Source organism: Dermochelys coriacea, chromosome 18 (genome assembly GCF_009764565.3).
Source record: "Dermochelys coriacea isolate rDerCor1 chromosome 18, rDerCor1.pri.v4, whole genome shotgun sequence".
Taxonomy (NCBI): Eukaryota; Metazoa; Chordata; order Testudines; family Dermochelyidae; genus Dermochelys; species Dermochelys coriacea.
In genome coordinates this window covers 13735434-13752246 of record NC_050085.1, presented here as the reverse complement: position 1 = coordinate 13752246, position 16813 = coordinate 13735434, and the positions used below count along the sequence as shown (strand labels likewise).

At 43.4% G+C, this 16813-nt stretch overlaps 1 protein-coding gene across 10 annotated transcripts in view; it reads right to left on the bottom strand.

Moving 5' to 3' along the window:
* RERE (arginine-glutamic acid dipeptide repeats) overlaps positions 1–16813 on the bottom strand; it is a 417871-nt gene that overhangs the window by 154000 nt on the left and 247058 nt on the right. For 2 of the 10 annotated variants that reach the window (XM_038376451.2, XM_043500012.1), the window contains exon 1: positions 8808–9028. The exons of 7 other annotated variants lie outside the window; for them this stretch is intronic. In XM_038376451.2, the coding sequence (XP_038232379.1) occupies positions 8808–8833 (26 nt within the window). In that variant the 5' untranslated portion in view covers positions 8834–9028. Of the gene's footprint in view, positions 1–8807; positions 9030–16813 lie in introns of those variants that run through there. One more of the 10 variants, XM_043500013.1, reaches the window with a different exon arrangement.

Sequence of the window (16813 nt, the reverse complement as noted above, 5' to 3'; positions counted from 1 at the left end):
AAGAGTTTTTACCATATTGCAAAACTATCCTGCAGGTCATGAGGATGAGCAAGATCTGAATAGACTCAGAATTGGAACTAAGTGATTCAAGGGGACAAATTTGGGTGTGCTATTGTTGCCTATGCACATGATGCTCGAATACAGCAAAACCTATCGTAAAATCCTCCATTTCACAAGCACTGAATTAAGTATAAACAGATCCAAAAAAACTCCTCCGATTCATCTCTCTTCCGCATTTTTCATTTTAAAACAAGTTACTGGAACCCGCAATATTTTCATATTGTTAAAAACAAAATGACAGAGTTAAACATAGCTGTAAATGTAGATAGTAACCTACTGGTAATTTCAACACAAGCCAAAGGCCCCTGAGAGAAATCAATACTATTTTAACCTCATGTAATTCTAACCACCCCAAGCTATTGCTTTCATTTGCTTTACATTGACTTTAAATACTAAAACATTTCATGCACAAGTCTCAATATTAGTCTCAATGCTCCAGCATCCTAGAAACAGTCAGTGTACACTAAATCCAAACCTTGGCTCCCATTTTCCTAACTGCATTTGTATGCTGTTAAGACAGGGAAACCCAAAATGCCCTCCAACCACCAATACTCGTGCTCCTCTCCACATTATGTTCTCTTTCCCTTATTGTCATTCCTCTTGCAATTTCCTCAGGATATACCACAGAACCCAAAGGTAAGTAAGGAGATGGAAGAGGAAAGAGAATTCTTTTTTTGGAGGAGCAGGAGTGGGATGGCAGAAAGGGAAGAGATTCACTGCTCTGCAATTATTATTTTTTTTGTGTGGGGGGAGCTCTTTCTGATTGCTCTTCAGATCCTACGGCTCACAAGACCCCTGCCCCTCAATGAGGCTTGTAATTCCTATCAGATACTTTTTAAGCCAATTTCCACCACCCCAAGAAAGGAATGAAAATGGGAAGAAAACTCTTGCTACAGAAACTAAAACGTACTGTAGACTTGGAAGCCAAATTGTATCAGTCAAGCACAATTACAATAATAACGGGAAGGTGCTCTCTGTTTATTCCACAGAAAGGGGAAAAAAGGACCCAATACAGTATATGAAATCTGACACAAAAGAAACTGATGTAACAAAGCAGTATCCATAGCAACAACAACTTAATATTTCAGTCCTCTTCAGCTGCAGTGGATTAAATATAATGACAAGATGTTCTCTTTGAAAAGTAACCTGTTGCCATGGAAACATTGTAGTCTATGAAGTAAACAGGGGCTGGACAGAAAGGAGATGGAAGCCTGCAACTGAATATCAAAAAGGCAGAAGTATCGGTAGCAGAGCAGGGCAAAGCACTAGCAGCCTCTAAGCCAGGAGAGGCTTGTTCGGAACAGCTAGGAGATGTTCACTTGAATAAAGCATTGTCCTTTCAATCCTAACGCAATCGGGGATTGGAGGGTTCAAGGCCAACGAGTGCCCTTGAAAGAAAGCAGTTAAGGGGCGAGGATGAGAAGGAAAAAAAGGTCGGACAGGATGGAGCAAAGCTTTAATGCACTAGGTTTAAAAATAAGTATTTTTGTTTGTAGGTCAGGCTCTTGTGTGATCTAGGTTCATCTCTAACTTTGCTCACAACAGAAATTAGTTTAGCCCATTTGGTTTAGTCACTCGTCTATTTATCTGTAGCAACAAACCAGCAACCCATTAGTAGAGTTTGCCAAGACTGATGGCTTCTGCTCAAAGAAACGACACCATTTCAGAAAGGCAGGGAGTTGTTCCTGCCAGGACTGAAAGGCCCTAATAGAACTGTTGTGGGCTGGGGACTGCGATAGGGAGGTGTGTTTAAGAGCAAGCCTGAAGTGCACTGAAAGAGCCAGGAGGACAGGCTCAAGCATGAAGAGCAAAGGTGCTGCAAGTCACAACTGAAGCGTATTGTCAGTGTTGTGCAGGGCTCAGGTCAGGACTATTGGGGGTGACGTGCAATTTTGAGGAAGCAAGTATAGCACTTCTCTGCACTGCCCAATTCTTCTGGCATCATTTAAGTACATGAGAGCCTGAAACTCAAAACTGATGTTTAGACCCAGTGCTACTGGCAGTTATTATTCCTTTGTTTCTATTCTGCCAATAAAGAGAGGAAATACACAGGATTGACCTTAGGGGACCAAGAGTCAAGTGCATGCTACTCAAACATGCTTACTCAGATACTGCGTCATCTAGCAATAAAGAATTTTATGTGAGAAACATACGATGCAACGATTGTACACTTTTATACCAGATTATGAGCATGGAGAGAAAGGTGGGGATCTTGGTATCTAATCCAGTGGACATCAGCAGCTCATTTCTCCGTACAATGCAGCCAAGGCTCATTTATGTTTTGCTGCAGTCACCATCCACACTATTACCAAATCCTCTCCAAGATGCACCCTCAAAGACTAATTCCGTTGGGTACCCAGAAGCGTGCCTCCTACCAACAATAGTTAGGAGCCTTTGTGCCAATTTTTTTTTTTTTTTAAAAGAACCAAACCAATGTATAAGCCAGCATCCTAGGCTGCCCTTGAGGATTAAGTCGTCTCCTGTTTGGCAGAATCTTCTCTGATTATTGTATACTGAGATCTATAATTAACCAGACTGAAACTGAAGCAGAAAAGGGGCTTCACGCAGGCTTTAAATGCTGCATCCACAATGCACCTTTCCAAAGATCTTTTTTGCTCTCCTCTTGGGAGGTCTCTGGGAATATTTTTAGACACCTGCTCGTCACAGATTGCTTTCCAGTGCAACCTATACACATCACTAAGCCAAAAGATCACAGTGCACAGGAAAACCTTTAGAAAGCAAAGAAAAAACTCTGGCAGCCTGAGAAGAAGCAGATCTCTGGGTCCGGAAAGAAAAGATCCTGCAAGAAGAAAACTCTGAGTAAGTGTACAAATATCAGAAGTTGAGTCCAGAAGAAGTTTAACACAAAGAAACAGAGCAACCTGGAATTTACATTAATTGATACTAGTACTTCATGGTGAAAGGTAAAGTAAAGGCTAGAAACTAGCTAAGGAACAATATAAAGCATAGGAATACAGGAGCAAAATTCTACATCGGTTTCTTGCACCTTTCACTGAAGCATCTGAACTAGCCACTATCACAGACAGGATAGTAGGCTAGATGGACAACTAGTATGATGAACTATGGCGACTGTTCATTTGTGCTAAATTTGTACAATCTGAGAAGAAGTGGCTAGGAGGAATTCTTCAGGAGAGAGTGAAAGTTTTTGAAATGTTTGTCATTTGGTACAAGTGGTCCATTCTTGAGGCAAAAAATTTGCTCTTCAGAAATATTTATAAGTAATCTCAGGCAGGGATGAGCTTGCAGTATCCAGAGGGGAGATTCCATTGGAGACAGGAAAATTATCCCTGTTTCCCTTCAGAGGAGTGACATAATTTTAACAAGAAGCTAACAAGAGTCCAGGAATGCAACCAGTATATCATTCAAGAGGACATATCATAGAATAATACTCTCTCCTATTTAGTATTGTGCATCTACAAAAAAGGATTCAACATTTTCCTTACCATACCCCACACCCCAAAGAGCACACCACACCATCCACACACTCAAGAACATAAAAGACAACATAGCTTGATGAACACTTCTTCCTGTTCAGCACTAACTGGCTTACTAGTCTTCACTTCCGAATTTCAAACACTTCCGAATTTCAAACACTTCACAGCAGCGGTTTTTTGTTGTTGGTGGTGGTGGTGGTTTGTTTCTTTGTTTTGCCTTAGAAAATTCAAACTCAAAAGGAACACCATCAGCTAGATTAAGACCCCAATTTTTACTCTGGAATAAAAAAATAGTGTGAACATAGGAGTGGTGAGCAGAGCATGAATGTACAAAACAAAGCAATTAGAAGAGATTTTGTGAATGATTAATTTATATTAACATTAATATTATTGCAATTGACTTTTTAAAAAAACCAGAAAACTGAAACATTCACAAATTTGGAAACTCAAGTGATACAGAATTAGGACTCTCAGATTTTAAGATGAGCAGGGACCATTATGATCATCAGTCTGACCTCTCGCATAAACCAGGCCACAGTTATGGGTGAGACAGAGCTTTTTCATTAGAAAGACATGCAATCTTGTTTTAAAAGACTTCAAGGGGTGGCGAATCCACCACATAACTTGGTAACTTGCTCCAATGCTTAATTTTCATCACCGTTAAAAATTTGCACCAAATTTCTGGTTTGAATGCGTCTAGCTCCAGCTTCCAGCCACTGGATCTTGATATGTCTTCATGCTGTAAGATTCAAGATCCCTTCCTCTATTAGAAATCTCTTTTTCACTTACAGGACAGAACCAGAAAATGAAAGTGACTAAAATCTGACTATAAACAAGGATAACAGTTTATGTTAAATTTTTTAATACCCTGTTTTTTAAAAAAAAATGTATTTGGCAAAATAAAGCAAGAGTAACTTTGGTTTTGAGTCAAACATGTTATTTATAAAAAAAGTTTCGGGATTATTTAAAAATGGAATGGATTTTGCAATTACTAAATCTAACGCTGGAACGAGCAAACGTGTAGCAACAGCTGTATCTTCAGCGCAAGTTCCATCCTGTTCACTGCTTTAGGAATCAGAACATGAAAGGAAGTGGAAGAAGGAATATCCCACATCCACACAGTTCTTTGAAGAGGCAAGAAGCTGGAAAGTTTCCTGAGCCAGCAGGGGAAACAGCTTCTTCTTAGGGGTATCAGCAAGGACATGAAGTTCTGGTAGAGGTTGGGTTTATTCCTGAATCAGTTTTACATTTGGGGTAGAAAGTTGCTTTAGTCCTAAAAATACTCTCCCCTAACTATAAACAAAAGTGTAACTGACAGATCCACTTCCATTGTCAGAAATGAGTGAAATGCAAAAATAAAACCATCAGCATAAATGATTAAAAGTAACTGAGATTGTAAACATTTTTTCAGTATTAATCTAAGACTGCCTTTATCTGTGTTGCTAGTATTCTGCTTGCAAGTATGAGTCATTTTATATAGTTTCCATTTACCCATCTTTATTTTATATTAAATGGTATTTTTCTCTCTTCAAAATTAGTACTGCAAACACAGGCAATCTCATGAACAGACTGGAAAAAGCGGACTAGTTTCACTGTAGATTCTGTATGGATTTCTGCCATCCTTGTAGTTGATGTACATAGTTTTTTGAATTGCTTTAACAATCAGTCTGGAAAAATATCTAGTTAATGTAGCAACACCTGCTAGTGTGGATGCAGTTATACCAGGTTAAAGATATTTACATCATTATAATTTTTAATTGGTTCATGTTCAACATCTCTGCACGTCCTGAAACAGAGGTCTACTAAAATATGAGTATGCACACATGGAGGTGACCATAATTCCCTCGGCTGGAACTGTGAGCAGTCTATCAGTTGAATTCTGCATTGCTTATAACTTTGTCCTCAAGAGCCGATTTGGTGATCTACTGCCAGAGTTCTGTCATGTTGCGCATGAGACTAAGGTTCTATTTTCAGTCCTGGTCTTGCTCACTGGGCCAGTGGGGACTGCAGCAGATGCAGAAGCAGCCTCAAAGGAACTGGATGGTAGAGGAGATGTCTGGCATCACCCAAAAGTGAACACCTCTGACCACTGAGGGGGTATGGGCAGGCTCCCCCTTGGCCTGAAGGAAGACAATGGGGATGCAAATCTTGAACTATGGGAAGTATAAAGTAAGACACAAGGGTCTGTCAGCACAGCAGCACTGATGTGGGGGGGACAAGTCTTCTAATTAAAAACAAATTGCAACTTTCTGAGAAACAAAGCTGTAGGTATAATCTTACTGACTAAATGTCACCAACTCAACATAGAAGCATAGAATATCAGGGTTGCAAGGGACCTCAGGAGGTCGTCTAGTCCAACCCCCTTGCTCAAAGCAGGACCAATCCCCAATTTTTGCCCCAGATCCCTAAATGGCCTCCCCCCAAGGACTGAACTCACAACCCTGGGTTTAGCAGGCCAATGCTCAAACCATTGAGCTATCCCTCCCCCCTATCGAACCAAGCCTATTAAAAAAATCTGGAACTACAATACCTGGCAATGAAATCTGTCTGTGGTACCCAATGCACACGCTGCCCTACACACATTTACATTATCAAACTGATTTTACAAACACTGGCCTTTGGGGCAGGAACTGCCCTTTACTTTATGTCTGTATAGTGCCTAGCATAATGGGCAACCAACTTAGGTAAGGCCTCCAGGCACATCTGCAAAGTAAGAATTCTGCACCACCCCTCCCTCTCACCCACTGTGTGAAAAGTATCACCCGCATTTTGCTGAAAGGAAGCAGACACCAAGGGGTTAACTGACTTGTCCAAGACCACACAGTCAGTGGCAGAGATGGCTCTTTGGAGTTTCTAGCTCCCAGCCCCAAGCTCATTCCATCAAAGCATGCCAGCTCCTACACCTAGACACAAACCTAAGAGGAATGCTGTTCATCCTAGATTGGCTGTCTCTCCTCCTCCAACACGATAACCAGTTTACAAATCTGCATGAGTGTATATGCACATGGTGGCTGAAGAAGCGAGGGAGAAATCAAGGGCTCAGAAAAGTGGAAGAACTGTGCAGCATGAAACACAGCGTTAGAGAAGAGTATTTTATATCAGTAAGGGTACATGATAAAGCATTCCTAGAAAACAGTCATATATAAGCTATCTGGGGCAGAGACCATCTTAGTCTGTTTGTACAGCAACACAAGGGGCTATCCTCTGACTGGGGCTTCTGGGTACTAATGCAAGAAATAAATATTATGTACAAGAATTTTACCATGTGCAAGTTATTACAAAGACTGAACTTTTTAGCATATCATGCTTTTTAAGTGGTATTTTTTGTTTTCCAAATGTAATATTTTTGTCTAACAAATATATGTTTTGTTATGACTTGGAGGGGTGTTAATTTTTTTCCACCTCGATTATTTTAAATTAACCTGATACTTCTCAAAAATAAATATCACGGTGCTTTTATTTCTGAGCCAGAATACAGTATCTTTTAAAACCCCTCTTCATTTTTAAAGATCTGTGACACATGTAGTGCTGGGAAAATGTGCTGGACAGATATCCCTAAAGAACAAAAGCCTGTTTATCCCCAGGATAGGAATGGCACAAACACTGTGGGTGCAACCAGTGTGCAGCACTACCTCATCAACATACCTTACCCCTGAACCGATGGACTCATCCAATAGGAGTAAGCAAGCACTGGCTTACACTATACAATCTGTCTGTACCTAGGAAACAGTATTTTGGGGGAACCCAACACATCCCCTCTCTACACACACACACACACACACAAAAGAACAAAGAATATTAAGAATCACTCATGTTACCATATTGGCATAATATATAACCCCAGACACTGACAAATCAACAACAGCCCACATTTAGCTAAACAGCCTCGGCTTTATTTCACGCTCAATGACTACCCAAAGATATGGAGGCACAACATTTTAGGAACTATGGTGTTCACTGGACTGATCTGGCCTGGGTGAGAGGATAACTCAACAGTTATGGCTCATTCACTAATTGGACTCTGATGAGGCTGGCAAACAGGGTGTCAGTGCCAATGCTGTGCCAGTGTTTGCAATGTATATACCTACTTACTAGTAACCTCCAGACCGCTGAACTGTCAGCATAGGCTGGAATTGAACTGGCAACCTGCAGGTAAAAGGCTGTATATATTCCATTACCAGTGCTCTGAGCCATCCTGTCACCTTAGAACTCAGTACTCCAACAAGTGGCAGACAAATTATTCTGAATCAAGAACTACAGTAAAGTGGCATAAAGTCCAGTCCATCATATCAGCAATCCGATTGGCTAGGCAGAGGTCAATATGAGACCAGCACTGACTATTTCATTCATCACTGCACAAGCTCAGCTGGTTCTCTGAGCAAAACAGCACGGCAGAATCAAGTTTCCTTTTGCTCATTTAACAAACAGCCCCCCAAATCCTGTTTATACTCAGCAATGACAACTTATTCACTGTATTTCCTAGTCAGGCACTGACCTCAAAGAAACAGTTGCCACACATTTATTTGGCTTGCTTGATCCGCTTCTATGCCAATTTGCATGTAGGGGGTCGGGGAGACAGAAAGGGGGAAATGGCATCTATTTTATATGGTCATCCGGTCTGAATTCTTAACAGATACTACTTTGGCCCACTACAACAGATGTGGCTATAGCTTATACAGCTGTTACATGATAAGATTTCTAATACATTTTGCCAACATTGCCACATTTTAGACACACGTTTGTTGCCTACAGCTGTGACAGGCAAGCAGAACTGTGCTATTTGCTTCCAGATACTTCAAAAATCATCATCAGAACTATCACTTGTCCTGGGAAACAGGTTCTCAATCAAAACAATCTCCACCCACCTCCAAAGCAACCAATGGCTGCAGATCAACGACCCTCCCTGAAACATTATCTAAACACAGTCTCTTGCAGGCCCCAACATTTCCTTACAGCCACACTGGCACCCCTGCATCCCGGCTCTGCAGCTCCCTGCAGAGATGCCGTAGGCTTGGCACGCAGAGAGAGCCACTGACATTAAAACTGCATCATGGGGGACGACAACAAGCCACGCAGCTTCAACGTTTTGCTACATGCATCCCCCAGCCAGTAGATTCTGTCGGAACGCTGCTTTCACGCCCCATCCAAACCGCTGCACAGCCAGGCTGAGGGATTACGCGGTTCTGAGGAGCATGCAATAACGATGAAATGATTTCATAACCCTTTCAGAAGTCACAAAACAGAAGCAAAAAAGCATCATTTTCTAGGTGAGGCCAGAGGGCTGTAGCCTACCTGCAGGGGCTGACTGGATCATCCATGACTCTAACAGGCTCTTGTGGGTTTAGCTGTATTCCTGAACCCCTACTTACGGGGGAAACTCTGCCTTTTTCTACTCTAACCACTCAAAATGGAGGCACATGCAGCCTGGGAGACCTCAGAGAGCTTTCACTGAGCTTGTGCTATGACCTAAGCCTGCACGCAGAACGCAGAAACTTCGCCCTCGGACTGACAGGACTGAGCATGTGCTGTGACCCTCCCTCATCCCCCGCCCGCCCCACGCGCTCGCCGCGCCAGCAATCACGGCCCGGCCGCTTCCGTAAATAAACCCGCGCGCCGGCTCGGCAGCGGCCGCGCGCCCAGCTGGCGTGCCGTGGGGGGGGGGGGGGGGGTCCGAGGGAGACAACGCCTGGGGCCGCCGCCGCCGCGCGCGCGCCCCGGCCGCTCTCCTTCCCGCGCCGCGCGGGCCCTCACGGCGGAGGAGAGCCACCGCCTTTGGCGCGCGGCGCGCCTGCGGCCTCCCTTCCAAGCAAAAAGAAAAAGGAGGACTTGTGGCACCTTAGAGACTAACACATTTATTAGAGCATAAGCTTTCACGAGCTACTGCTCGCTTCATCGGATGCATTAAGTGAGCTTGCATAATCACAGGTTTCAGAGTAGCAGCCGTCTTAGTCTGTATTCGCAAAAAGAAAAGGAGTACTTGTGGCACCTTAGAGACTAACAAATTTATTAGAGCATAAGCTTTCGTGAGCTACAGCTCACTTCATCGGATGCATTTGGTGGAAAAAACAGAGGAGAGACAGAAACAGACTCTCTCCTCTGTTTTTTCCACCAAATGCATCCGATGAAGTGAGCTGTAGCTCACGAAAGCTTATGCTCTAATAAATTTGTTAGTCTCTAAGGTGCCACAAGTACTCCTTTTCATTAAGTGAGCTGTAGCTCACGAAAGCTTATGCTCTAATAAATTTGTTAGTCTGTAAGATGCCACAAGTCCTCCTTTTCTTTTTTGCGAATACAGACTAACACGGCTGCTACTCTGAAACCTCCCTTACAAGGGCTTCCACCGTCTCGCTTCCTCGCCGCGGTCAAGAACCGAGGCGTGGGAGCATTTTAATCGACCGTTCCTGGGCCAGGCCCTAAACACAGCAAAGCTTCTGCCTCACGCCCTTTAAATCACTTCCATTGCTTGCGCGGAGAGGTACGTTTAGGCAGCTTGCCAGAGGATCCCGATCTTAAACACCGGTAACCGCACTGACAGCAGCAGCACAGTGCTGAGGAGGATCTGGCACCACGCCACAAAGGTGACCAAAGGCTGCTCCACGCTCCAGTTTTAGGGTGTAACTGTTTCAGTTAGAAGGGCCTGTTTTACGATTATTCAAAATACTTACACGGGTAAAGGCCGAATGTGGATTCAATTATAGGGATATAAAAGTGCGTTATAGTGGTACTCCCTTCCTGCATGGGAACAGCTATACCTGCATAAAACGTCCTAAAGCAGCTTACCGCATCTACACTCGGGTTGGTTGTACCACTTCAGTTATACTGCAAGGGTGGGGAACCTACGGTCCGCAGGCCAGATCCAGTCCGCTCCTTCATTTCATCCGACCCACGGCAACTCACTGCACTGCAGGCCAGAAGCTCCGAGCCTTGGCACCATCGTCCCCCACCCCCACACAGGGGGCTGTGTGGTCTGCAACTGATTTTTTCTGTGGGTCAATGGCCCCTGCTAGAAAAAAGGTTCCCCACCCCTGCTATACGGGTATGTTGAAGCTGTACACATTTCTAGTGTAGTCAAAGCCTAACTTATTATCCCCATTTCATAGATGGGAAGACAGATGCACAGGTTAAGCAAGATGCTTAAGATCATGCAGTACAGTCAGTGGCAAAGTCAGGAATAGAAGCTAGATTTGCTGACCCCAAGTCTTTTCACTAGCCCCTGCTATGTGTCTACTTCGTGCATTCCCAAAGGAATCCAAGCAGCACTTAACACTATGTACACACAGGAATCTTTTCAACAATAACTGGAATGCAACTACCATTGCGGACAGGGCAGCAGCACTCAGGAAAACAATCAACACAGCACTCCACACAGCAGTGAAGGAAGGAAGGAAGGAAGGAACAGGTTTTCCTCAGGAAACGTGGCACAGAGCCACTGAATTTTTACCATCCAAAGAAACTCGGTTATTAGGGCTTTACCCAGAAGCTAGGTCTTGCCTCATGAAACTCAGCGTGTGTCCACCTTGAAAGAATAAAGGACTGAGATGACCCTGTGAAGATTTGAACCTGTAGTCCCAAGGAGTCTAGCCTAGTCCTTCCTACTGAAATCCTGCACCACTGAAGTTAACAGGAATTTTACTATTGACTTCAGTGGGTGCAGTACCATGTCCTTCAAGGGTTACACTGTTTATTTCACTGAGAAGAGTCTTAATTAAAACTACATGACTTTGCATCTTATTACACAATTTTATATGATTTGGTTAAAAAAGATCATATACACTGATAAAAAAATTCCAACGGCATATTTTTATACAAACTGCCCCAGACTCAATCTACTATGTTATGTCAAATCAAGAAACTATGACGGTCTTTCTACATTCCACATTTGAAAATAACTTCGAAATGAAAATCTGAAGGAAAAATTAACTGTACTTTTAATATCTGAGTGGGATCCTACCTCTAACTCCCAAAATATATTTTAAAGATTTGCAATTAATACTTTTGAGGAGATATGACCAAAACATTTTGGTCTTGTTTTACTGGCTCTGCAGTAACGATTTTGTTTAAATACAGTTATCAGAGCTGGGCCGACATCAGTAGATGATGCCAATGCCCACCACTGGAGTAGTCTAAAAGTGAGAGAAAGGGGAACTTAGTTTGTATTTCAGCTGTCTGTTGAAAACAAAGGATGAACTTGACTAAAGAACATGTGCCAAATGGGTAAAGAACCAAAGTGGTAAAGGGTTGTTTGGTTTATTTGGTTTTTAAAAAGGATCTCAGGACTACACTAGAGTCTGATCAAAAACAATTCAAAATAGTGTTCTTTTAAGCATTTTAGCTACTGTAAAGATACATCCCATCAACTCAATTATATGTAAAAAAGTCAAAAGATCTGAGATGCAAAGTAAAATGCAACAAATATTTAAAACAAGATCATTTTAACGAACTGTCCCAGATAATAGACTAGCCCAGGATAATTATCTAATACCTGCATCACAGTCTTTTCCTGGTGACTGCTTTCAAATGCAAAGACCCTGGCCCCTCCCCCTTACCATTTTGACTTCACTCCCACTCCCCCCAAGTTTTGTTTCAGGGCATCTATCCATTTGCCATTCTCAGCAACTTGCCATTTCAGGCTGACACGCCCCTACATAGATGCTTTAATGTTTAAAAGGATAAAGAACACGTATACCATAATCATCACTCCTTCAGAAAAGTTCCAGAGTCTTTATATTATCTACATTTTACAGATGAAGAAACTGAGGCACAGAGACAAATGTTTTACCATGGTCATACAGGAAATCTGTGGCAGAGCCAGAAACAGATCCTAGAGCAGTAGTCTCCCACCATTTTACACTCAAGATCACCTTTTGAATTTAAGGGCAACCCAGGATCTACCCCGCCCCTTTCCCGAGGCCCCGTCCCTTCTCCAAAGCCTTCTCACTACATCCCCCACTCTCTCCGTCGCTTGCTCTCCCCCATCCCCACTTACTTTCACTAGGCTGGGGTAGGGGGTTGGGGTTCGGGAGGGGTTTGCAGTGTGGGAGGAGGCTCTGGAGTGAGCCTGGGGCAGGGGGTTGGGGTGCAAGAGATGGTATGGGGTGCAGGTTCTGGGAGGGAGTTTAGGTGCAGGAGGGGGCTCCGGACTGGGGCAGGGTGTTGGGGAGCAGGAGAGGGTACAGGGTACTGGCTCTGCGAGGGGGTCAGCGCTGGGGCAGGGTGCAGGCTCTGGGAAGGGGATCAGGGCTGGGGCAGAATGTTGGGGTGCAGAGGGTATACAGCGTGCTGGCTCTGGGACAGGGGTCAGGGCTGGGGCTTGGGTTACAGGCTGTGGGAGGGGCCTCAGGGCTGGGGGTTGGGGTATGGCCTCCCACCGGGCAGCATTTACCTCCAGTGGCTTCCGTTGATGGTGCAGTGTGGCTGCCACTAAGGCAGGCTTCCTGCCTATGCTGACCCCACACTGCTCCCAGAAGGGGCCAATTCGCCCCCCCCAGGGGGGGAGGCAAGGGGCACATGGCTCCACACACTGCCCCTCTCTGCAAGCACCACCCCCGCAGCTCCCATTGGCCACAGCTCCCCATTCCTGGACAATGCTTGCAGGCAGAAGCAGCGTGCAGAGAGAGACTCCTGCCCCGCCTCCGCACTGCAGGTCTGGCTGCTTCCAAGAGTGGCGTGGGGCCAGGGCAGGCAGGGAGCCAGCCTTAACAGCAGCCCCACTACACCACCGGAGATTGCGATTGACTGGGAAATCCTCTAGGATCGACCAGTTGGTGACCAGAGTCCTAGAGGAATGACTCCTTGTCTGGGGCCTCCCCATCTGGATCCCTAAGCCTGGATTACTTAAAGTATCCAGGAAAGAACATGCCACGCTAAGGACATGGCTTGCTTTAGTTTCTGCTCATGTCATTTTAACCCACCTTGCCAAGAAGATCCTCAAGTTAGCTAACATCCGAAGAGAACTTAGAATACATACAGTCCTATATACATGCTAAGTAATAATATTAAATTCAGCTAGTGATCCAGATATTTAAAACGCACCCATTACCATTGTTTGTAAAGTGATCTGAGGTCCTCTGATAGGAGGTGCTATAAAAGAGGAAACTATTTATGTTGTTCTACCAAACATGTAAGAGTTTCGTAGGCACTATCACAATTATTGTTCCTGTATGGCTTTCCTCCTCTTCCAGAGACATAATGACCCTGGTACATCAATGTAATTATACACAATCATCTGTAACACCTGGAGGGAAGAAGGAGATGTAAGAATACAGAATGCAACACAGCACAGATAGGGAAAAAAGGCGATGGCTGGCCTAGGGCTAACACTGGAGATGATAAGCACAACTCATTGGTTTTGAGTTGCTGCATCCTGAAAGAAAAAGGGTTCAGGGTTCAGAGAGCTCTCTCTCTTTCTCCACTTCATTTCTATGGATGACAACAGGGCATGATTGCAGGAAAGACACATGGGCACATTCTGCTTGGACCAAGACCCAGGTCAAGAAAAAGCTCTTCCCTGATGGTGGCAGGGACGGTGGGCATGAGAGACAAAAAGTCTTTCTTCTATGACATCCTTGGGTTAGAGACTCCAAGATGGTTCTCTTCTGTGTTTAGCCAGTCTGGAGAAAACCCCACTGAGTCTGAGGAGGAAAGCGGGAGCGGCTGAAACTAAGCAACAGGGAAGAGAGCTGGAGTGCCAGAAGCTTTTAACTGGATAGGGGACAGCCTATCATTCAAGGAGAGGAGGACACTCGGCTATTCAGAGGCAGCTTGGTGTAAGTGTGCTTTTATCATTTTAGAATTGCAAGTAATATTGGGATAACTGAATAGATGTGATCAACGGTTAAGAGATCACAAGACATACTATTGTAAACTCTCCCATTTGCAAGCAGGACACTATGACCCTCTCTTGATAAGATGCTAAACCCCCTCAATTCCCACGGACATCAAGGGGAGGGGAGGGCACTCAGCACCTTGCAGGATTGTTTTTGTGCACACATCTATGGCAGGGAAATGACCTTGCCTTAATTCAAGAAGAGCTACTGAGTCTCTCTGTGCTTACCCAACTGGGAATGACTTTCCCTGTGCATTTTCTATGCCATAATTAAATTGCCACCTCAATATTTCTTTTTAAAAATGCTTTATGATTTATCATATGCTGGAAGATTTGTTTTATTTAAAACACCTGCCACGCCACATACATTGTGTGTGTAGCAAAGCATAGTGACACAAAATATGAGCACTCATTTTAAGGCTCTGATGTGAAGCACAAAAGCAAGTAAATTAAGAACCTAAGTGATAATTTCATCTTTCATATCTTCCACTGCACTATGCATTGTAATACACATAGGGCCAGACACTATTCCGAGCCCCCAACACTGACCAGACTCAGAGTGAGTTAAGGATGAAGACCAAGACAAAAGGAGTTGCTTTACTTTTGTCTTGTAACTCAGACTTTTCATGCTATTTTAAACCTAGTTGGTGTTGATTTTCCTTTTAAGAAGGATCTTCTGGAAAAGGGCATCAGTTATTAAAAAACATCTCAGAATTCTATTTGGAAGTAATATCTTGGCATTCATTTGAATTCTATATATTTACAAACAGAACTATTTCAAATCCTCTCTTATGAGCTATTCTATTGGCACTATCAGATTCAGGATGGGTCTTTCAGACCAGGGTTACTGTATCAACGGAACTATTCTGATACCAATACCAGCTTGCATGGGTCACGCCAGCTGTGAAGAAGATACTGAGTCCTTTCTGTTTCACTGCAAGTTTGCGCGGTCATTGTGAACAAAACTGCATTAACCAGAATTTGGCTTCACAGCTCCTTCGAAAGTCCCAGCCATAGCTCTTGACAACTTTATACCTGTTGAACTATTGGATAAAGATAAATGATGATGATGTGGGTACTCATTAGCAAAACACCTGCTCCTCTGAAGTACCCTGCTAGCACATGCATCCATGTCATGTGAAATTCAATGGTTTGGGTGCCTAACTCCATTAGGCTTCTTTGAAAATCCCATCCCATATAGCTGAATAACTTCATGCACACTGCACTGCTGTTAAAATAAGCAATTTCCTGGATAGGTTTCTCTTTCTCTCTCCACACCCCCCTCCCCCCACTTGGTTTCTATGCGATGGATGCCCACACAATTCCCTAGGGAACATTGCAAAACCTTCCACAGTGACAAAGCCTTTCCAGCATAACAAGGAGGACATACACAACACTAACATCCCCTTCTACCTGACCCCTTCTTCATCCCCAAAGGCTAAAACACAACTCTATCCCTAGCAGAATTTTTATACCCCAAAAACTCCATGAAGTCCAATAGAAACTTTGATACTGCTCATCTATTTTACTTGACAGGTTCTCAAATACTACAATCATGGGTAGCACTATAAAACCCTAAGACAGATAACCTTCATGAAAATTAAACCGTGTTTGCAACTTGCATGGCATGGAATCCAAATGGTTGTGCATGTGTTAAACTGGGGATTTCAAATGTATTTTTAAATGGCTAAAAGACCCCATCTCGCATATTTATATATTCCACTGCTTATCTTTGTTTCGTGGATGCATCTTGATCATGTAAGACATGGGGGGAACTAATCAAATGTATTCAAGGCCACCCACATATTCTGAAGCCACACTTTCTTAATGCTGCAGGGAAAATAACTACATTTAAATGAAGAAATACATGCAATGAATACACATTTTCCACAGTCATGCTCAGTAAGAAAAAGTACCACTTAGCCATGTTTTTATAGCAACTTGACTTAAACTAGGTTAAAAAGGAAACCTTGTAGAACTTCTAAAACTATCTTCCCCTCAATCCTACTCACTTTTCTTCAAAACCTCTACAGGCTGCTCTTTGCCTTTCATATCAAATTCAAACTCTTGCCCTCCACGTAGAAGTGTACAACTCCACTCCTACCTGTCTGCGTTTCCTCTTACACACCTGATATTTGTGCTACAATCAAATCTTCCCTCTTTCTGTATCCTTTTCTCACTTTTCCCCTTATACTTAGAACTCCTTCCATCCACTTGTTGGTGAAGAACCACCTTTTCCTCATTCAAATCCCTTTTTAAAAACCCTTCAATGTTAATCAGGTCTGGGTACTCCCTCCACCAATATATCAGTACATTTCTGGCAATGAGGTGCACAGAAGTGAACATACTATTCTAGATGCAGTTCTACCAGAAAGATGACAGTATCTATAACTTCCTTGCCTGCGACATACCACACCACTTTAATGTATTATTTCAGAGTTTCTCAAAAGTAGTCAGATTGTACCAGTCTGAT